Consider the following 23991-nt stretch of genomic DNA (forward strand, 5'->3'; position numbering starts at 1 on the left):
TGTGTTAGTGCAGGGGAGCAGAATGTTTGTGTGTTAGTGGTGCAGTGAGTGTTAGTGCAGTGTGTGTTTGTGTGTTAGTGCAGGGGAGCAGAATGTTTGTGTGTTAGTGGTGCAGTGAGTGTTAGTACAGGGGTGCAGTGTGTGTAGTGTGTTTGTATGTGTGTAATGTGTTTGTGTGTTTATGGCCTTAAAGTATTATTATTAAAAAGTAAAAAAAAATACATTTACTCCCCCTTTTAACTTTGCTGGGGGGGGGGAGCATTCACATACCTGGTGGTCCAGTGAGGGGGCTACGCCACACACACACACATCCCTGGCGGTCCAGCGGCAGGTAATTCAGTCTGTACCCTGCAGGGTACAGACCATCTCTCTCTCTCCTTCTCGCGAGCGCCGTTTTTTTCAGAGCGTTGCCGCCGGTTACCATGGCAACGCTCTGATAATCTCGGAGCTCGCGAGAAGAAGATTAAGGAAGCTGCTCGCCGTGCGCGGAGGGAGACCGGCTCACTGCCCGATCTCCCCTCCGGCCCGTGATGGGTTAGACCTCCATCTTGGGGCCGGTGCTGCTGCGCATGGGCCGGCAGGGGAGATCTCTTGGTCTTTCCTGCCGGCCTCGGCCCATGGCCATCGCGGCCCACCGGGCATTTGCCCGGTTTGCCCGATGGCCAGTCCGGGCCTGCTAAACACTATGAAAATGCATGCCATTAAAATTTCATAAGGTAATAGTTCACTAACCTAGCACCTAAATAACATGTAACTAGATATGTTTTTGTAGAAAGAAAGGGTTATTGTTTAACAGATTATCTGTTTAAAGGTTAAAAGATTTGTTTCTGTCAAGACAAGCCCAAAAGGTTGTGAAAAACATGCACAACTAATTATGTGTTTGTTTTTTTCTGGGTCAAAGTACCACACTATAGCTCAGGAATGTATACACTACAAGCAAATAAGTTACTATTTTTTGCTTTTACTTTCACTTTCTCTTATATACTTGCTTGCTGTAGAAGATAGGGAAATCTATTTTGTAATCGCTTCTCATAATAAAAAAAGATAAAGAGTTTTGTGCAATCCTATCTAGAAATGTGTAGATCAGCATCGTATTGATCCATGTTATTGTTGGTATTCTAAATTAATAAAGGTTTCTGTGTACTAAACATAATGTTTAGACGTGCACCAGCAGAACATTTGTCATAATCGGTTCGTCTGCATGAAATATTTGCAGAATCACAATCATACTTTGGTTAATCTGAATTTCAGTTGCTCTGCCAGTGTCACAGTTCTCCCCGTGACATCAAGACAGCCAGACGAGGTCGCCCCAGAAGTGCCCAACAGGGAATTTGAACCTGGGTGCTACATGGTTCTAAGTCTGTGTTCCTGCCTCTGTGCCATTTCAGTTCTTGGTTTGGCCTGAAAGTTAGCCCTGCCATGTCTCCAGCACTGGGGGCAGGACTTAACCTGTGACTGCTCTTGTCAATTATGGTCCACCTTAAGCGTATGCCTCATTAGTCAGGTTTAAGACACTGCCTCTCCGTGAGGGCAGTGTCAGTTCATTGACTCTGGTTCCTGTGTTGGTGTTTGTGTTCCAGTGTTCTCCAGTTGGCTCCTGACCTTGACTTTCTATTTGTTTATCCTGACTTCTGGCACCCTCTGACCTTTGGCTCACCCACGACGATTTTCCTGTACTGTACTGCGACTTGGAGCATTATCCTGCACAGCCCCCATGCACAGACTTGCAGGCCAGATAAATTCTTACCTGACCACCTTGGCCTGTGTTTAATTGCAAGGGTGAGCACATATCTCTGCATACTGGACTCCCACTAAGGTAAAAAACAATGCAAAAAACTAATATGAATGCTAACTTTTTTGGCTAAGTGGCTAGTACAAAAGACTGGACATTTTGACTACCCTTGGTTGTCTACTTTTTCAAATGGAATGTCATGGTGGGGTTGATTTTCATTTCTGGGCTGCCATACTGTCTCAAAGGCAATTTACCAAAACAGAAATTGGCAAATCTTATGTTTGACCCTGTAACTTTCCAAAACACCATAAAACCTGTACTTAAAAGGTACTGTTGTATTTGTGAGACATTTCTCTACAAAAATACGAATGTATTAGAGCAGTAAAATATATTATACTGATAATATCATCGGTGAAATGGCAGTTTATGTGTGAAAAATCCAAAAAACAAACAAATATAAATGCTAATTTTAGCCAGAGTTTGTGACTAAGTGGCTACTAAAAATGACTGGACATACCCCATTTTTAATACTGTGGGTTGTCTACTTTTACAAATGGCAGACCATCTTAAAAACATAGCCTGCATCTGCCCCTCTCTTACGCAAAATGCTACCAAGGAGCTTGTCCATGCTCTAGTAATTTTCTGCATGGATTATTGTAACCCTCTCCTGATTGGTCTTCCCAAAAGCCGTACTGCACTACAGTCCATAATGAACGCTGCCGCCAGACTGATTTTCCTCTCTAGTCGGTTCTCTCACACCTCACCCCTCTGTCAGACCTTACGTTGGCTTCCTGTATGCTATAGGAGTCAATTCAAGGTACAAATTCACACCTATAAAGCACTGAACAACTCTAGCCCCTCCCATATCTCTTCACAGATCCATAGGTATGTCCCTTCTCGGTCTCTCCGGTCTGCCCGTGACCAACTCCTGTCCGTTGTTCGGACCCGTACGGCCAACTCACGCTTGCAGGACTTCTCGCGGGCAGCTCCCTTCCTATGGAATAGCTTGCCTATCGCAGACTAGTCTTGCATCTTTTCTTCAGTGCCTTAAAACCCATCTTTTTAGGAAAGCTTATGGCCTCCCAGACTAACCTCTACCTCACATACCTGTCTCTCCTAAATGGCAGCACTCTACTCTCTCCTCCAGCTCTGCTTTACTCCCACCCTATTTTATATTTCCTGTCCTATTGTGTTTTACACCCCACCTCCTATAGAATGTAAGCTTGTTTGAGCAGGGTCCTCTCCAACCTATCGTGCCTGTAAGTTTTTTGTAATTGTCCTATTTATAGGTAAATCCCCTCTCATAATATTGTAAAGCGCTACGGAATCTGTTGGCGCTATATAAATGGTAATATTAATAATAATAATAATGGGGTTAGTTTTCATTCCTGGGTTGCCATATGGTCTCAAAGGCAACATAGGCCCAGCAAACCAATCTGGCAAATTTCAATGTGCAAACATGAAAAAGGAGAAAGCACTACATTTGACCAGGGCCGTCTTTAACGCGGGGCAAATAGGGGAGCTGCCCCGGGCCCAGTTACTCCTGGGGGGCCCAAAGCAGCTGCCCTGTGGCCCCGCCGCCCATAGCCTGCATAAGAAAAATTCCCTCCCCACCCATGGGCCCGCGGTGCTTGTATTGCACGACCGGGTCTCCTGCTTTACTCAGTCCCCAACTTCCAACCACCCAAGGCAGGCAAGTACCTTCCCTGAACCCCAGGGAAGGTAGGAAACTGGAGGGGGACTTTACAGTTTGACCATGTGTATGTCAGTATGTGTGTGTTTATGTCTATCAGTAGGTCTGTGTGTGTCAGTCTGTGTGTGTCAGTCTGTGTGTGTCAGTCTGTGTGTGTCAGTGTGTGTGTGTGTGTGTGTGTGTCAGTCTGTCTGTCACTAGGTCTGTGTTTGTGTCTGTCAATAGGTTTGTGTGTGTGTCAGTCTGTCTGTGTGTTTCTTGTCTGTCACTAGGTCTGTGTTTGTGTCTGTCAATAGATTTGTGTGTGTGTGTGTCAGTTTGTCTGTGTGCCTGTCAGTAGGTCGATGTGTGTGTCAGTAGGTCTGTCTGTGTGTGTGCCAGTATGTATGTGTGTCAGTGTGCCAGTATGTCTGCCTGGGTATCAGTAAGTCTGTGTGTGTGCCACTATCAGTGTGTGTCTGTATGCTGTCTTTGTGTGTTTCGGTGTATCTGTGTGTGTCTGTGTGTCTGCATGTGTTTCAGTGTGTGTGTGTATATATATCTATGTGTGTGTGTATATGTGCATACATCTCAGCATTCACACACTAACACTGCATACAAATACACCCCTGCATTCAAACTCCAACACTATGTACAAACACATGTCTGTGTTACACACCAAAATTATATGTAAACACACCCCTGCATTTAAAAACTAACACTACACATAAATACATGCATGCAAGTACGCCAACACCACATACAAACATATTACATACAAAAACCTGTTTACATTCAAACACATAAAAACAGCTTAGAACAGCTTAGTGCTAAATACAAACCTTCAAACATGGGAGTTGCACGACAGATGGGGAACTACCTTTTAATCACCCGTGTGAAAGGGAGGCTCAAAAAAATTCTTGCACCTCTCTACATTAGGTCTGCCACTGCGTTGGGGTGGAGGACGTGATTGGGGAGAGGATACCAGGGGGCCCAAGCAAATGCTTTGCCCAGGGTCCAATCAATATTAAAGACGGCCCTGCATTTGACCCCTGTAAGTTTGCAAAAAAATATAAAACCTGTACATTGGGGCCATTGTTGTACTCAGGAGATGTATGTGCTGAACACATATTGATGACCAGCTGTGAAAATTCCAAGTTGTAAAACTGGAATGCACACCCTCCAAATAAGGTCTTTCAGCCCCCAGAGAACCCAACACACCTATACATGGGTGATATCACTGTACTCAGGAGATGTTGCTATACATGTTTTGGTGTGTTCTTTGTCAGTAACACATAACAGGAACTGAGAATCCATGCCTAAAGTACAATGTGAGAGAAAAATAACACAAAAAATGACTACCCAAAAGTTTGACAAAGACTGGTGGTAGAATTAGTGCATGAAAAGTGTTAACATACCACCATTTAAAATACACTAGAGTGTCTACTTTTCAAAAATATATGGTTTGGTGTGTGATGTAGGTAAATTACATTTGCCAATTTCATAAATGTCCCAAATAGGACATGGGTGCATGATGAACAGCACTGAAAATTCCAAGCTGGAAAACTGGAATGCACACCCTCCCAATGAGGTATTTTAGTCCCCAGAGAACACGACACACCTCTACATGGGTGGTATCACTGTACTCGGGAGATGTTGCTGAACACATATTGGGGTGTTCTTTGACAGTAACCCTTAAAGTTCTCAGTACATGTATTCTTAAATTGCTATGTGTGTCAAAAAAATCACCAATCATTTTTTTTTTAATTTGGCATAGATTGGTGGCAAAATGGTTGCATGAAAAGAGTCAAAATACCCCAAGTTTAATACATTAGGTTGTCTTCTTTAAAAAAGATACACATGTCAAGGGTTATACAGGGATTCCTAACAGATATCAGTGTTACAATGTAACTTTCGTTCATTTGAAAAAAAAAAAAAAATGGTTTGGAAATAGCAAAGTGCTACTTGTACTTATTGCCCTATAACTTTCCAAAAAAGCTAAGAATATGTTAACATTGGGTATTTCTAAACTCAGGACAAAATTTTTAAACTATTTAACACTGGTGTTTTTTTGGCGATTGTAGATGCGTAACAGATTTTGGGGGTTAAAGTTAGAAAAAGTGTGTAATCATATTTTATCGTTTTTTTTTATAGTAAATTGTATGATATGATGCAAACAATGGTATCTTTGGAAAGACCAATTAATGGCGAGACAAACGGTACATAATATGTGTGGGTACAGAAAATGAGTAAGAGGAAAATTACAGCTAAACACAAACACCGCAGACATTTAAAAACAGCTCTGTTCCCTAAAATTGAAAACCGGTCTGGTCACTAAAGGGTTAAAGAGGTGAACTTACCTGCATTGGATTTGTGAATAGATAGAATCAATGATATTCGAACAATCCAGATAACTGTTGAAGTCGACATTCTATAAAACAAAATAAGTACAAATTAGTTATTCTTTTAACATTTAGAATGCCTTCACTATCAAAATTGTTAGTCTAATCCATGAGTTATCACTTCCATATTGATCGTTGTGCAATGTTCAAAAGTGCCTAACATATATTTTACAATTTTCTTTTCAAAATTCCAATTAAGTGTCCTACTAACACTCATTCGTTTTTGCATTGAACTCTAAATCCTTTAACCCCTTAAGGACACATGACATGTCTGACATGTCATGATTCCCTTTTATTCCAGAAGTTTGGTCCTTAAGGGGTTAAACATATTTATCTAAAAACAGACAGAAAATTGTTTATAGATCCAAAATAGAAAGCACCTTTTTAAGTAATCTGTTGCATTTAAATTGGGTTTATGTAACAGTCAGTTCTTCTTGAAGCCCTCTGCTGCCTTTAATAGGACAGCCTTACTGAACATCTTATCGTTTTACAGTCTTCCACAAGGTACCCTAGGGGACCCGCATAAATACCGGGCAGGTAGCCCCCATTACATTCCTGTTTGACCTTCAAGACGGAGCTTGGTCTCGTTTGTGGAGGGATTTATTATTGGGACAGTACTTTTGTTATTTCTAGCTGTGTTAGGAGTTCAACTGAATTGCTGATCGGGAGTTGCCGCGTTCGTATGCTCCGTTCGGGAGTTTGACGATCGGCTGGATTAAAACTGCATTTCTGGAGAAGGGGATTATTCACTAAACGGCGGCTTTATCTACCTGGCGGTGAGTGTCGTAACAGTTCTCTAATGCAGGAATAGAACATATTATCAAATTACTTTCACAATGTCGCTTTTGTAATGATATATAGAAAATATGTCTTGACAGCTATTTTGTTCACTAGAAGAATAGAGGTATTTAAATATTTCTGTCCCTAAAATACCTGTGTTCTATCATCTTCCCAAAATCCATAAGGACCTAATCAATCCTCCAGGTAGGCCGATAGTCTCGGGCATAGGATCAGTATCCAGCAGACTATCAGAATACCTGGACAAATGCCTGCAACCTACCGTTCAAAAAACAGAAAGCTACCTGAAAGACACTCTAAACATCATACAAGTATTACAATATATAAATTGGGAGCCCACCTTTTTTCTGGTAACTGCAGATGTTAGCTCTCTGTATACGATTATCACCCACTCGAGAGGAATAGAGGCAGTTAGTTTCTTTTTAAAAGAAACAAATGCATATCCCCTAGAACAAATCAACTTTATATTGCAAGGAATATAACTGATTTTATCTAACAATTACTTTTGGTTTAATGATAATTTTTATCTTCAAAAAGTTGGCACATCAATGGGGACCAGGTTCGCCCCCAGTTATGCCAATTTATTTATGGCATTCTGGGAGCACCATTTTATTTTATCAAACACCGACTGGGGAGCGAACCTGGTCACCTACAAAAGATATATAGATGATATCTTTTTTATCTGGAAGGGTATTGAGGAAAGCCTCATCTCCTTTTTAACTTTTCTAAATCACAACGATTGGGGTATCCGCTTGACTACAGAATATAGTAACAATAGTGTACACTTCTTGGATCTCACCATATATATAGAGCAGGACCAAATTAAAACCAAATCCTATTTTAAGTCAGTAGACGTCAATAATTATATTTATCTCAATAGCTGCCATTTATCCCCATGGCTGAGGAATATCCCCAGATCTCAATTCCTCAGAATGAGGAGGAATTGTACAGATATGAGTACCTTCCAAAGTCAAGCTATAATAATTAAGAACCAATTCATAGAGAAGGGGTATGAGGAGAACCACCTACAGGGGGTATTGGAAACCGTAGAGAAAACGGATAGATCTCAACTTTTACAATACAAACCAAAAGATAAGAAGGAAATCTTTAATATCCCTTTCATTTGCAACTACAACCAAAATAGTAGACAGATTTAACAGATTCTAAAAAGACCCCATGTTGCACACGGTATTACCAGATATACCAAAAATCATACACAGAGGAGCCCCGAATCTAAAACCAGAAGTTAACTCACAATCACATTAGGGACAAAAAATCTAGCACCTGTTTTCATCAGGAAGGTTTTTTCGGATGCGGTAATTGTTTACCCTGTAGAAGTACTAAAGATGGAAAGAGACATCTCACAAAATTCCAGGACCCGAAAAATAAATAAAGAGTATAAAATAAAAGACATGATTACCTGCTTCTCGAAAAGACTCATTTACATACTAAAATGCCCCTGTAATCTTATGTACGTAGGAAGGACAAAACAGCCTCTACAAGTGAGAATAAAGGAACACATACGAAACATTAGAAAAGGATTTGAAAAACATAGTGTTTCGGTACACTTTAAAGAAACAGATGAAAGCAATACCCAAGTTTGGGAATTTTTTGGTATACAAAGGGTTGACCTAAACTGGTGGGGGGAAGATGAGATCCAAAAATTAGGAAAAATTGAGACCAAATGGATTTTTAATTTGAACACCCTGATTCCGTTTGGTCTCAATGCTGATTTTGAATTATGTCACTTTTGATAATCACTTCCCCTATACAATATGTGCTAAATACATCCCTGCAACTTTTGAGTGTTCGCAGATAAAGCTATTTCAATATCAAAGAGTTTAGCCATCCAAATTTTTACTCTAATTTTAATTTTAATTTTACTTTATTTTATATTTTTTCTGTATGCATTTTAAGATTTTTCATGTTACCCAGAAATATAAGATTGTTCATGTGTACCCTTTAATATACATGAGAAAATGGAAACACATTCTATGTGCAATATTACCATTTTTATTTCTAAGATTAATATAGTTATGGGCATTGATATATATAAAAGAATAACATTTGGATATATCTATATAATACCTAGTTTTGCAAAAGAGCTTTTTCCATTAATAGTACTGCACTTTACCACTTGTGGATTTATATTGCACTTTATATATACCAAGTGTATAGCCCGTTTATACTAAATGAAACACTATTGGAAATAGTAAAATATATAACACATTTTCTTCTGATATATAATTTTATTTGGAGGTGAATGCACATAGAGATTCCAAATTGCGGAAAGGACTTTTTCTTTTTCTCCGCCGATAAACGGACTAACCCGGAAGTCACGGAGGAGACGCAGAGCACTATGGGATTTGGAGTCCACTGAGGTATCGAAACCGGAAGTGACGTAACGTCACTAAAATACCGGGAAGGAAGAGAGCCGATTGGCTAATTGATGAAGAGGCGGACTATTTGAGCGTATAAAAACCGGAACCGGCAGAATGCAACCCACGGCCAACTGAGGAAGCTGTTTAAAGCGAAACGCGTCTTGGCAAGAGGAGAACGGAACTAGTACTGCACTTTAACTTATACTGACTATTTTTTATTTTCTAGTATCGTGCTTAATTTATATATTTTTAACCATAGTCAATAAAATATTTATATTTATTTCTGCATCCTGCACTTTGTCCGGTAAGGGGAAGTGTCACCCCAATTTGACACTAGGCCTGCAAACTTAGAGCCGAGGACAAATAGGCTCTAAATAAGGTGAGCAAATTTGCTTTCATTTTAAATTCATCTAAAGGAAGTCTTTTCAAAAATACTACACCCAGAATGCGGTCTCTCTTTTTTCTTATACCCATATGGTGGCAAGACAAATAGAAAAAAAGAACTGAAAGAAAAATAGGGGTTAAGCTGTCTACCTTAAAGACACGGAAGCCTGGAAGTTTAGAGCCTAAAAACTAAAAAGGCTCTAAAAAATGTGAGTACATTTGTACTCAGCAATCATCGCACAAGAAAGCAGAGCAGAGAGGTTAGAGCTCCCTCGCCGCCTCAGATTAGAACTCTGCCACCGCCTTCAGTTTTGGGCCTTGATTTAAAAAGCAAAAAAAAATTACTGATATTCTTTCCTAACTTTGCAGTATTACTTGCAATTTGCACTCAATCAATAAAATGGGGTTTATTTTCTATCTCTAATCAGAGGGAAATAAATGGTTCTGCCACAACAGACAGTAAATTTATCGTGATGTTAAGGATCCCAAGAGCCTGACCTTGGATTTTCATATATGGTATGTTCTTACAAGAGAAAATGGCAGTAATAGAGAAGGGAGGACTGACAACTTTTGGTCTCACACAAATTAGTGTCTTTTTTTGCACATGAAACTTACGGATCACGGTGTGCAAGGTCCGAATCATGTAAGATATATGGGTTAGGTGGATTATATTTACAATAGATTTTCTCCTTTAGCATATGCTTGATATACAAAGTGTTGAGATAGCAAAGCCCCTGCACAATTCCTGCCTGTCCTTCCCTGCTCAGAAGGTTAAATAAAGTGTATACCAGGTACTCCAGAGACATCATGAAATGTAATATGTTTTAATGAATGGTTAAAATCAAACTTTTGAGTAAGTAATAAATCTAAAACAATATCACATATAATTTTCATTAGTTATTGTGTGTCAAATTAAATAGCAATTTAGAGTACTGAGAGAGGGATAGAGAGGACGGGTTGTTACTTAGGCAAAAGTGAAGTAAAAAAAAGTTTTAGGAGTTAAAAAATTTACTGAGAATCTGTTTTCATTTAATGCATGTATTGAAAATGTAAAGATAAATACATTGAATTGTACCATATATGTGTTGTTACTTTCATAAACTAAAGAGGTTATTCACTAAACACCAAATTAAAATGACTCAAGATCTGAATTGCATTAATTTCAGTAATAATTGTTGATTCGATAAAAGATCTCATCTCGATTATAGTCACAACTTGGCTATATGTTGTCATTCGGGTTTCAATTCACGAAAGTTCAGTTAATTTAATAAGCCCTTGTGGCAGCTGAAATGTTACCCATTCATTTACAAATCATTCTATGTACACCAACAAACCAACAGTCTGCTGTTTTTTTCTAAAAACAAATTATTCTAAACAAAATAATAATTTACCTCCATGCTACAACCATAATTCTTAGCTAGAGCTAGCATATGAATAACATATACCACCCAAAACTCTGATCACTGCTAAACCCACTTTCAAGATTTGTCTATGTCTGTCTGAAAGTATTTTTCAGCCCTTATTACATCTCTTTGCTCTTGTAATATAAAAACAATACATATTTAGTATCGGCTTACCTTTTAATGTATTTGATCAATCACTCCATGTTATATTTAAAGGCGTTAAAAAGAAATACATTCTACAGCTTCTAGCAAAAGTTGCTTGACTGATTGTATGAAAAACTTTGCCCTTGAAGCCCAAAGCTTGTTAGTTAATAAATAACATCCATACAGAATTACTCAAGACAGAAGTAAACAAGTCTTACTACCTCAGATAAATTGCATATCTTACATTTTCTCTCTTATATTGTGAGCACCTTATCTAAATGAAATACTCTAGTCACCAACACAGCCTAAAGACCACTCTGCGAATCATCAGCTTCATCTCAGTGAATTTGTTCTGGTGGCGGGAGGTTCTGGGTGCCCTGCTATCTTTTGAGGGTAAACAGTTTTTTGCATGGTTCAACCATTCAATGCTTTGAACAACATCTGTCCTCCTGGCCCCTCTGCCTCCTTCTCTAGCTCTGACTTTAATGTAGAAGTCTTTCAGTGGGATGTCAGTGATAGGCAGAGAGTGGGTTATCTTTCTGCAGGCACATAGTGTTGTTATTAAAGGGACACTATAGGCACACAGAGCATTTCAGCTCATTGATGTGGTATGGGTGCATACCCCCAGGTCCCTTAACCCAGAAAAGGTAATTATTGCAGTTTTTAATAAACTGCAATACATAGATTTGTGGGTTAACTCCACCTCTTGACAGCCACTAAAGGGACTTCCAGGACGTTAGGAGACTTTTGGTTGCCTAACTGACGCTGGACGTCCTTACGCTATGCATGAGGACATCCAACGTCACTTAAAACCCCATTGGAAAGCACTGTATAATGCTTTCCTATGGAAAGGTCATATGAAAGTTCTAATGTGAGCAATGTCATTGCCGCGCATGCGCATTAGGTCTCCACCACCACCTGACGTTGGCATGGGAGGAAATAAGGCAGAGGCTGTTCCAGTTAAGTGACAGTAGTGGATTTTAACCTCTTCTGCATCATGGGGTCGAGCTTGACATAGGGGGGCACTATACGGAGCTATAGTGCCAGGAAAACAACTGGAAGGTCAGGAACCCATGGAAGTGATTAAATACCATAAAACCACACATCACAATATAAAAAATTAATCAGAGGAGGCAGAGTCTAGCTACTGAACAGTGCAGTCGCATGGCCCACGAGCTCCTGCACTTTTGGGTCTTAGCTTACCGATTGGGACCGACAAAATCAATAATTAATGGCACAACAGACCTCGTGCAAGACAGGGGAAGGTGATGGGCCGCAAGACAAAGAAATTGAGACCAGACAAGCCAAGCAAGGGGCCGAATATTGCTGAACTCCTGCAACAGACCCGTGAAGATGTCAGGCCCAAAATGGACGACTTCCACGAAACATATTCTGAGCTGTCCGACGACTTCTCATCGGGTGGGGAAGAGGCAGACCTACCTATGGTGTAAAGACCACTCCCAGGAGCCCAAACGACGGATACCGCACCCGTGACGACGGCAGTCCTGAAATCACTGCTGGTGGACCTGCAGAGGATGCTGCAGGCGGACATTGCAACACTCCGGGCCGACATCCTGATGGGCCGAATGGGGGCTCTGGAGACAGCATCAGGCGCCTGCAAGAAACAAATAACGGCACTGCAGCAAGAGGTCAAAGACCTCTGACAACTGAACAAAGCGCAAGACCGCCGTTTTGCAGCCCTGGAGGATGCCCACCGGGCCAACAATATCAAGATCCGGGGCATCCCGGAAAGAGTCCCACCAGCAGAGATGCCACATTTATTGCGACATCTTTTTGCGGCCCTGTTAACACCAAAACAAGCGAGAAATATCAACTTGGACGGCTTCTTCAGGGCCCTGAAACCGGTCAAAGCACCGACCCCAGCGCCCCGAGACCTTGTCCTGCACTTCCAGCTGCAGGCGGATAAGGCAGCTGTCAGGAACTGCTCACCATACTCCTTTGAATCCATGGAGTTGTCCTTTTTTGTGGACCTCACCGGGGGCACGCTTGCCTGGCGGCGCTCACTCAGGCCCTTTACTACACTCCTACAACGGAATGGACTAAGCTACAGATAGTACCAGGCCAGAACGCTGCAAGTCATCCAGGGGGACAACAAGTATGTAGCCCGAGACCTACAAGAAGCAACAACCTTACTGTCCACTCTGGGAATGCCGCAGGACTCTCTACATGCTACCGAACCACCGGGACCAAGCAAACCACCCCACCAATGGAACCCGGAGGGGGTAACCCCCTTTGTCCCACGCGGACCCAGTGACACTCACAGCGCTTCAGGGACTACCTGAGACAGAAGCGCCAACAGACAATAGAATACCGGGTCATCCCGATTATGTTGTTTTATTTTACCTTGTTTTACCTTGTTTTACCTTGTTTTAACCTCTTTGCATATGTTTTGAAATGCCCTTACCCTCCCTAGACGGTCAGTTTCGCTCCCACAAAGTGCAGGTAACACTACATTCACTGCCCACAGACGAGTGGTCCATGGACCAAAATACCCAATCCCCTCCCGCTTGAATCTAGCTAGACTAGCTCTGCACACAAACTACCATAGTCAGGTGTAAAAATCTATAGCATGGTGGATAGACACTCCCTCACATGGAGGCCCAAATACACCCTGCCCGTGGATACCTGATTTACAGCTTGCCACTAAACGGCAACTGGACTTGGAGTGAGCTTCGGGTATGCCACACTCCAACCTCCGTACCTTGCTAAAACAAAAGGTCGTACGACATGTATATGAAGCAGTAACAACCCCTCAGCGAGCAGGGTGGTCACCTGTGCCCCCCATCAAACATAGGCACGGGCGCACCAAAAGAAGCTTAACACTTGAACACTTGAACATATCAAATTTTTTGATTATTGATACACAGACCTCTTACTTAGCCATGCTACACCACAATGTTTCCCCAGCGTAGACACTACTCCTGTTTTAATACAGCAATGTACAGCTACTCGTTCACCTAACTACAACATGGATAACCTCTTTTGTTTAAATGCTCTTAACAAAAAACAAAAAGAAAACGTGCTTGTAATCTTGACTACTCCACTGATATTATTGTTGAAAATTAGTGTAAGGAATGCCGTTGGGGTACCTTGCACATGTTGTTATGTATCTATGCACGGCAAAAAAAATAATAATAATAATCAGAGAAGTGTAATAAAAAATGTGGCAACAGACCCCTCTATTGCAGTACGCCCGCCGACAAGGATGGTGGCATAGTCATTATGAATTACACTGACTATGCGGAAGATCTGAAAACACAGCTTAGGTATACAGATACGTACAGTTTGATGGTGAGAGACCCTACATGGGATATATTAAATAAAATAGAGGAGACCCTAACATTGGGATTAAAAGCGGGCTTTATTGATCTTCCTCTATACCAATATTTGTACAAGCAACACCCTAGGGCACCTATCATCTACAGCATTCCTCAGATTCACACAGATCCAACCCCCGGGATGACCTATGTATTAACAATAGGAGGGGCATTGAAACCTATTTCCAAATGACTGGACTTCTTTTTTAAATGACCCATTGAACATTTGCCTACATGTATAAGAGGCACCGCAACACTCATTGAGAGGATTCAACATGTGACATTCGACGGATATACGCTGTGACGGATTGCCTGGCACCCCAACGGGTACCTCTGTCAATCACTGCTTCCTAGTACTTGCGAGCACCATAAGCACTGCATTTTAACACCATAACCACCGCAAACCCCACAAACCGCCACAGCTTGGTTGAGGTCTCATTGTCCCCCAACCCCCCTCGACCCAACACAAGGATCCAGCTTCCAGTGGGTAGACCTCTCCTAGTCCAGAGAGCGAAGCATGCTGCTCTAATAAGAGCAAGTGTTGTGATCCAAGGGAGTATAGTGATTATAGAAATCCCCAGAGTGTGAATATAGCTCTCAAATCACCCAAACATGAGCCTAGACTTCATGAAGGGAAAAACAAATCTCACTTTAATGGTAGCCACAATGGCCTTTTATGCAAGTCCCCATTCAAGGGGTACTCCCCCATGGACCTTGTGTTGAACTACAGTATAAAGTCACAGACCAATGACAACAGTGTTTAAATGCATGACACTCCCATATACAAACTTATAATCCCTCCCCTCTGCCTAGGAGATAATTGAGCCAGATGAAGTAATAGTTGTTTGCTCCTTTTTATTTTCTTATTTCTTACCTCTATGTGTTCATAATTAAAGGGACACTATAGTCTCTAGAACAACTTAATAATTCAGAACAACATAATCATTCTCTTCAGGCATTTCCATGCAACCACTGCCTTTTCAGACAAAAGGCAATGTTTATATTTCCCCCTGGGAACACCTCCTGAGGCCACTCCTCAGATAGCCACTGGAGGTGCTTCCTGGGGCAATGGTGCACATTAGGCAGCACTGCTGTTCAGCATCTCAAGGCTCTGCATGGAGACACTGAATTTTCCTCAGAGATGCATTAAATCAATGCATCTCTATGAGGAGGTGCTGATTGGCCAAAACAGTGTTTGACCTCGCCCATCTAACCCACCAATCAGGTCATAATTACTCATCAGCAATTGAGAAGGCAGCCTCCCATCACTCTATATATACCTACATTTGTACTTTCATCTAGCAGACTGTTTCTGTGGAAGTGAAGCACGAAACGCGTTAGGCTGTTATTTATTCATTCACTCCATCTGATTGATCTGCTGTATTGATGTATTAGCCAATACAGGACTTTGCAGATTTTTTATTGCATGCTACAAGCACATATTGGACTCGGTCTTATTTTTATGTGGGACACAGTCGCTGACTATATCTGCAGTGAATTAACAGGCACAGAGGATCACAAGCTGTCCCTATCCCGCACAAGTGGTTATTCAACTGGATAAACTGAGGAAGACTGGAATTCCTATCATCCTCATCCAGCATTGCATTGTTTACTAATTAGTTGTAGATCTGCTGGACCTGCCTACTATCTACAATTTACCATTTGAGCAGGTACAGCTGAACATATTACTTCCATATTCTACATACTGTTTGACTTGATCAATTTAGGTATACTGGAAACCCTATCACTTTAATCCAGCCATGGCCAGTTGGCATACGGGACGCTGATTCCCTGTTATACAAACAAAAAATTATTTGCAAAAACAATGCAAAACAACCCTCGTGGCTATCAAACAGGGGAAAAATATAAAATATATAAATACCCCAATTAGGAAGTGCGAAGACTCCTCAATGTCTTCAAATATCGTAAATGTAAAACACTAAAAAGCACAACCGAAAATAGTACAAAGGGAGACGAAATAGTGCAGACAAAAAAATCAAAACACACAACACGAAAAAGACTAAAATGCACTCACAAACAAAAGGTGTAAAAGGGCAGGGTATAATCGGTCTTCTTTAAGATGCTTCTTCTCTTCTCAGTGGAGAGATGGAGGCTTAAAACGAAACAAAAAGGCAGACCATAGTGTATAACTGTATAGTATTAAAATGTAGCTTTATTGGATACACTTACAATGTAACAGAAGTTAAAAGGCTCTTCAAATCAGACTCAATGTCTTCCACCAAAGCAAAATTTCGCCATCAGAATGTAAAGGAGTATGGAGACGAAAGAGATGAAGAGATCCACAGTAAAAAATATAAATATAAAATAAAGCTTGCCACCCTACGCGTTTCGTCAAAATGACTTCATCAGGGGCTTGCAGCAACAGAATCCCATTCTGGCTCCATGCTGCTGTAGGTAGGGACGCTGCACAGTGGCTAGCGTTGCCCTCAGTAACTCTCATATGATACCAGTGCTGTTGGGGTGCTGCTCCTTGCGCTAGGACGCTATCCCACCCCTGCCACCAAATGTTACGGTTGCCTCCAGGCTGGCTGGAAGTTGGACCATAGAAAGGATGCTACTAGCGCTCACCAAAGGACCATCAGCACCGTAGACACCATAACTACTGCGTAGACACCATAAGTACTGCAGACTCCACGAACCGCCACTGCTGGGCTAGGAACTCGCCTTCTGCTATCCACCCTGGACCTACAACCAGGCTCCAGGTTCCAGTAGGTGAACCTCTTCCTTCTGTAGAGCGAAGCAAGAGCTTAGTAGCTAAGGGAGTATGAAGAGCATAGCAATCCCTGTAGTGATTATAGCTGTCCCCTACAAACATGAGTCAAGGCTGCAAGTTAGAGGGTCAAGTCATTCTGATTATTGGCACCCAAAGGGCTTTCTTTTATGCAGGTTTCCCTTAGATAGAACCACCCACAGGGTGTTACAAAACAACCAATCATACACGTACATTACAGAAAACACTCCCAGCAATTACACACAAAATCCTCCCCTCTGCCTGTGATATAATTATGTTACACAATGGGTTAACATAATTATCACAGACAGTAAAAATACAGTTTTTACACATACACTGTAACTTTAAAACCATACATCCAATCTTACATATTATTAATCAGCACAATTTAAATATACACATAACCAAAAATCACACAAATCCATCCAGTGGATAAAAAGTTAGACGGAAGTCCTTTATGACCGACCGCAAGCACATTTTCCTGCCCAAAACAGTTCCATAGATTTGGGTTGTGCGGTCGGTCAATTTCATGCAGAAAAACGACTAAGTCCCATTTGAATGTGCGCTCGAATTTTCGAACGGGACTTAGTCTCTGCAGCTGAAAGTTCAGTGTAGGAGAAGGTAAGGGTCAACGGTGTTCACGGAAATGTGTAGCTGATTTTAGTTCCATGAATTTGGCTACACACACCGCTGACCTCGTTCGAATGAACAAAGATGGCCACCGCCACGTGTTTGTTTGCATGAACAGCGGCCACCCAGCGCTCGGTAATTAACCTGCAGTAACCTCACAGCCTGGGAGGTAAATTGCCTGCACACTTCCACTTCTGCGTGGTCCGCCTGTGTGGTACTTGGTTCAGTAAGCCCCATTTACTGAACCAAGTGGGAGAAAGCCAGGAACACAGTATATTACAGGTTTGGGGACACCGTCTTAAAGGGGCATTGTTCAACAAAGTAACAATATGTCCCCAGACAGTTCTTAAAGGGCCATACACACCCAATAAAATCCATATGTTTTCAGGGCACAGTCTCCCAGGGGCCATTGTCATGAGGAAGGAGGCTGGCAAATAGGCTTCTCCACAACCCAGGGAAGCAGGGCAATTAGTCATTTAAAGGGCCAGTCACAAATGGCAGTTTGTAACAATCAACTTAATAAACATTTGGTTTTTCAATTATTCAGTAAACATTTTAGACTGTTTTGTATTTTACGTTCCTTTGCTGCCATCTACTGGACCATTATTTTTTTTACATCCAGTCAGATTTTACCATATTTTACAGCACAACAGGCTTATTGTACTTGAATTTTATTTACGTACATTACATTTTAAGCAAGAGAGTCTTTGTTAGGTAAACTCTATGTTTGAGTTGCCCATTACTACCACTCAGCCCCACTTTCAAATATATACCAGGACTATTTTGGATTCCATTTTTTTTTCTCTTTCTCTCTACTCCAGAATTTTCCACTATATTCATTCTCAATTATTGTAATTTTGGTATGCATAAACAATTCAGCAGTACATTCTGCATACAATATTTCTCATAGTTAAGTGTTACAGCATAATGCATAGTAGATAATGGTGATGCACAATCAATTGTACTCTTTAACTAGAGTATGGAAGGTCGGGAGAGGGATGAAATAGAAGAGAATGGAAAATGAGCATGGGACAAAGAGAGAAAAGGGAAGTGGTGCATATGCTGTTTTGTGTGGTGTGATATGATATGGTTAAGACGTTTGTGCATAGTGTCTATAGTCTATTGGTAATGATTAGATGGTTGTATGAAATGAGCAGGGTGTGTAATATTGTGAGATATTCTTGCTGCCTTACCTATTTCAGATGTGATGCTTGACTAATTAGTAGACCTCTGGTTACTGCTTTGCGTGCATCTATGTTGGAATTGGTCCTGGAACTGCAGAATGATTGGCGCATGGTCTGACCACACTATGTTGGGTTTAATTTAATGAGAACTGTGTAGGTCTCATTATCAAGCTACTGCAAGCTGGGGGGATGAGGGGGCATAGCCGGTCTATCACATTTTGTTGGTGTCGCCTTGTCCCCTATGTAAGATTGATGTAAATATGGCTTGGAAGATTATCCCACTCAAAATATGTAGGGTGAATGACACAGAGCAGAATAGGGACTGTTCCCCCTACATTGGGTCACTTGGCAGGTATGGATTGACACCTGTCCTCAAACCCCTGATACACACTGACACCGAGCAGAATAGAGACTGTTCTCCCTACATAGGGTCAATTGGCAGATATGGATTGACACCTGTCCTCAAAGCCCCTGATACACACTAACACAGAGCAGAATAGAGACTGTTACCCCTACATAGGGTCACTTGGCAGATATGGATTGACACCTGTCCTCAAAGCCCCTGATACACACTGACACAGAGCAGAATAGAGACTGTTCCCCCTACATAGGGTCACTTGGCAGATATGGATTGACACCTGTCCTCAAAGCCCCTGATACACACTGACACAGAGCAGAATAGGGACTGTTCCCCCTACATAGGGTCACTTGGCAGATATGGCGTGGTCATGGGAGGAGGAGGATGACTTTCACCTCTTCCCCTGATAGATTCTGTCAGGATCGGGACAGGGATCCAACACGCAGAGTACAAAGAGTGGAAAGGTACGTATACCGGGCCTTAGAATGGCCGGACTAACGTACCGAGAGTAAAGAATAGTCAGAGGCAAGCCGAGGTCGAGGGAACGAGAAGACAGATAAGCGAGAGACAAGCCGGGTCAAGGGATAACAGAGAAACAGGGTAGTACAACGAGCCGAGTCAAAACCAATAGAGCAAACTAGAATACCAGAGCACTGAGTGACTAGACAAGCTAGAACCACGACAGGGCAATGAGCTGAAGTAAGGAGTAAGCTTAAATACCCTGGCTCTGGATGGAAATCACGCCTCTGACAAGTACCGATTGGATATCGGACACTTGAGTGACAGATTGCTCGTGCTAGCGTCATGACGTCACGTATTGAGCGTCCTGCTAGAAAAGGACGTGGATTCCTCGCGGCCGGTGTTTAAGTGACTGGATGAACCGCGAGGAACGGAGGAAACAGCTCGCCTGGACGGATACACCACCAAGTCTCTACCTCCCTTAGAGGTAGAGGCCTCAGGTACCCTGACAGTACCCCCCCTCTCAGATACGCCCACCGGGCGGAATGAACCGGGGCGAGATGGGAAGCGAAGGTGAAATGCTCTGCGAAGGCGAGAAGCATGGACGTCCTCCTGAGGTACCCAACTCCTCTCCTCAGGACCATAACCCTTCCAGTCGACCAGATATTGCAACTTTCCCCTTGAAATTCTGGAGTCAATGATGGAGTTGACCTCGTACTCCTCCCGACCCTCCACCTGAACAGGACGAGGCGAGGAGACCTTAGAGGAGAATTTGTTGCAAATGAGGGGTTTCAACAAGGAGACATGAAAAGAGTTAGGAATGCGTAAGGCAGGTGGCAGAGCAAGGCGATACGCAACCGGATTGATACGAGTGAGAACCCTGTAAGGGCCTATGTAACGAGGAGCAAATTTCATGGACGGAACTTTTAGGCGAATATTCTTAGTACTCAACCATACCCTATCCCCAGGAACAAAAACAGGAGCCGCTCTTCTATGTTTGTCAGCGTGTTTCTTGAACAGCGAGGAACTATGTAATAGAATTTGTCGAGTCTGGTCCCATAATTTCTTCAGGTTGGCGACATGATCATCAACCGACGGTATCCCCTGAGAAGAGGAAACCGAAGGAAAAATCGAAGGATGAAAGCCATAGTTCATGAAGAAAGGGCTAGAGCGAGTTGAATCGCAAACAAGGTTATTGTGTGCGAACTCCGCCCAAGGAATCAGACCGACCCAATCGTCCTGGTGTTCGGAAACAAAGCAACGCAGATACTGTTCGATCTTTTGATTAGTACGTTCAGCAGCTCCGTTAGACTGAGGGTGATAGGCAGAGGAAAAGTTCAATTTGATGCCCATTTGAGAACAAAAGGATCTCCAGAAACGTGAGACAAATTGAGAACCTCTATCAGAAACAATCTCTGAAGGGATCCCATGTAGACGAAAAACTTCTCTCGCAAAAATCTCCGCCAATTCAGGAGAAGTCGGAAGTTTGGGTAGTGGCACGAAATGGGCCATCTTGGTAAATCTATCCACCACCGTGAGGATAACAGTCTGTCTTTTGGAAGCAGGCAAATCAACGATAAAGTCAATGGACAAACAGGACCAAGGTTTCTCAGGAATGTCCAAGGGGTGTAACAGGCCACATGGGGATGCATGAGATAGTTTAGTCTTGGCACAAGTCTCACAAGCTGCAACGAACTCCTCAATATCCTTACGAAGTGAAGGCCACCAGAAATCCTTGGATATCAGAGAGTACGTCTTGCGAATACCAGGATGACCAGCTATTTTACTCTCATGAAAACATTGTAAGAGCTCCAGTTGAAGTTCAGGGGGAACAAAGTTTCTTCCCTCAGGAGTGTTTCCGGGAGCTAGATGTTGTGATTTCAAGATCTGGTCAAGTAGCGGGGAATGAATTTTGAGACTGGTATTAGCAATAATATTGCATTTGGGTACAATGGAAGACAAAAGTGGTTCAACTGAAGCAGAGGGTTCATATTGGCGAGATAGCGCATCGGCTTTAGAATTCTTTGACCCAGGTCTGTAAGTCAGAACGTAATTGAAATGGGTAAGAAACAACGACCAACGAGCCTGCCTGGAGGACAGACGCTTGGCCTCTCCGATATAGGACAAGTTTTTGTGGTCTGTCAGGATGGTAACAGGATGTAATGTACCTTCCAATAAATGTCTCCATTCTTTCAAAGCCTTGATAACCGCTAGTAATTCTCTGTCACCAATGTCATACCTGCTTTCAGTACCGGTCAATTTTTTAGAGAAAAATCCACATGGATGTAATGGTTTATCAACACCCAACCTTTGAGATAGGACAGCACCTAAACCAGTCTCTGATGCGTCTACCTCGAGCAAAAATGGCAGAGAAGTGTCAGGGTGAACTAAAATTGGAGCGGAAGCGAAAAGCTCCTTGAGAGTCTTGAACGCAAGGAGAGCTTCAGTAGTCCAATTCTTAGTGTCAGCCCCCTGTTTGGTCATGTTAGTGATGGGTGCAATAATGGAAGAATAGCCCTTAATAAAGCGCCTATAATAATTGGAAAAACCAATAAATCTCTGTATGGCTTTAAGACCTGTGGGTAAAGGCCACTCTAGAATGGATTGGAGCTTATCCGGATCCATCTTAAATCCCTCCCCAGAGATCACATAGCCGAGAAAGGTTACCTGGGTTTGATCAAAGCTACATTTCTCCAACTTGCAGTACAAGCCATGCTGGAGAAGCTTGTGCAAAACCCTCCTGACTTGTTTGTGATGAATCTCAATGTCACTAGAATGAATGAGTATATCATCTAGGTATACAATGACGCACTCTTGCTGAAATTCCCTAAGAACCTCATTAATCAGATCTTGGAATACTGCTGGCGCATTGCATAACCCAAAAGGCATGACAGTATATTCATAGTGGCCATATCGAGTATTGAATGCCGTCATCCACTCATGTCCCTGCTGGATTCTCACCAAGTTATATGCCCCTCTGAGGTCTAACTTGGTGAAAATTGTAGAGCCCTTCAAACGATCGAAGAGTTCGGTGATCAAGGGAATCGGGTAGGCATTTTTAATGGTTATCTTATTCAAGCCTCGATAATCAATACAAGGTCTCAAAGAACCATCTTTCTTTTTAACAAAAAAAAATCCAGCCCCGGCAGGAGAGGAGGACCTCCTGATGAATCCCTTGTCTAAATTTTCGTGAATATATTCCTCTAGGACTGAGTTCTCCTTTATAGATAATGGGTATACATGACCTCTGGGAGGCATGGTACCAGGGAGTAGGTTAATTTTGCAATCAAAGGACCTGTGTGGGGGTAAGGTATCGGCTTTCTTTTTGTCAAATACTGCCTTTAAATCTAGATACTGAGACGGAATTTGTGTCTCTGTAGGATTGTCAGAGGTATTCGATGTATTAGTTAATCCAAGAGGTAAGACCTTCCGCAAGCATTTTTCTTGACAATTCTCTCCCCACGAAACTATCTCCCCTGATTCCCAATTAATAATAGGGTTGTGTCTCCTCAGCCAGGAGTACCCCAGAACTATGGGAATAGACGGAGAAGAAATGAGCATCAAGGATATATCCTCTTTATGCAGGATGCCAACAGTCAAGTTAATCGGTATGGTTTCATGAAAAATAACAGGCTCAAGTAACGGTCTACCATCGATGGCCTCAACAGCCAGAGGTGTCTCTTTTAACTGGGATGGAATAGCATGCTTGGCAGCAAAACCCTGATCTATAAAGCTCTCAGCAGCTCCAGAATCGATTAGTGCCATAGTCTTAACTACTCCCTTCTCCCACTTTAAAGAAACGGGTAACACAAGCCTGAGCTCCTTGTAGTTGTGAATAGAGGACAAAGTAGAAACACCCAAGGCCTGTCCTCTAGAGGAACTTAGGTGCAAGCGTTTCCCGAACGATTGGGACAATTTAGGCGTAAATGACCCCTGACTCCACAATACATACATAAACCCTCCCTTCTCCTGTACTGTCTCTCCCTTTCAGTGAGATGAGTACTGCCTATCTGCATAGGTTCAGGAATACGTAAGTCTTCGAACTCAGAGATTTGAAAGGTAGGCGCTAGTTTAAAGGAGGGTCTACGGGTCCTATCTCGAGTGTTCTGCCTCTCTCTTAAGCGTTCATCAATACGAGATATAAAAGAAATTAAATCCTCCAAATTTTCAGGGAGTTCTCTAGTAGCGACCTCGTCAAGAATTACATCTGATAACCCATTCAGAAACACATCTATATAAGCCTGTTCGTTCCACTTAACTTCTGCCGCCAAGGATCTGAACTCTAGTGCATAATCCACAAGTGTTCGATTGTCCTGTTTAAGGCGCAACATTAATCTAGCTGCATTGACCTTTC

At 42.2% G+C, this 23991-nt stretch overlaps 1 protein-coding gene across 1 annotated transcript in view; it reads right to left on the reverse strand.

Moving 5' to 3' along the window:
• The window catches only part of LOC134582627 (butyrophilin subfamily 2 member A1-like), an 80724-nt gene extending 69696 nt beyond the window's left edge, over window positions 1-11028 (reverse strand). The window contains exons 1-2 of the mRNA XM_063439290.1: window positions 10947-11028; window positions 5765-5835 (exon numbers count right to left, since the gene is read on the reverse strand). Of these exons, the coding sequence (XP_063295360.1) occupies window positions 5765-5834 (70 nt within the window). The 5' untranslated portion in view covers window position 5835; window positions 10947-11028. The remainder of the gene's footprint in view (window positions 1-5764; window positions 5836-10946) is intronic.
• Between the last annotated feature and the right edge of the window lie 12963 nt (window positions 11029-23991).

Source organism: Pelobates fuscus, chromosome 13 (assembly GCF_036172605.1).
Source record: "Pelobates fuscus isolate aPelFus1 chromosome 13, aPelFus1.pri, whole genome shotgun sequence".
NCBI lineage: Eukaryota > Metazoa > Chordata > Amphibia > Anura > Pelobatidae > Pelobates > Pelobates fuscus.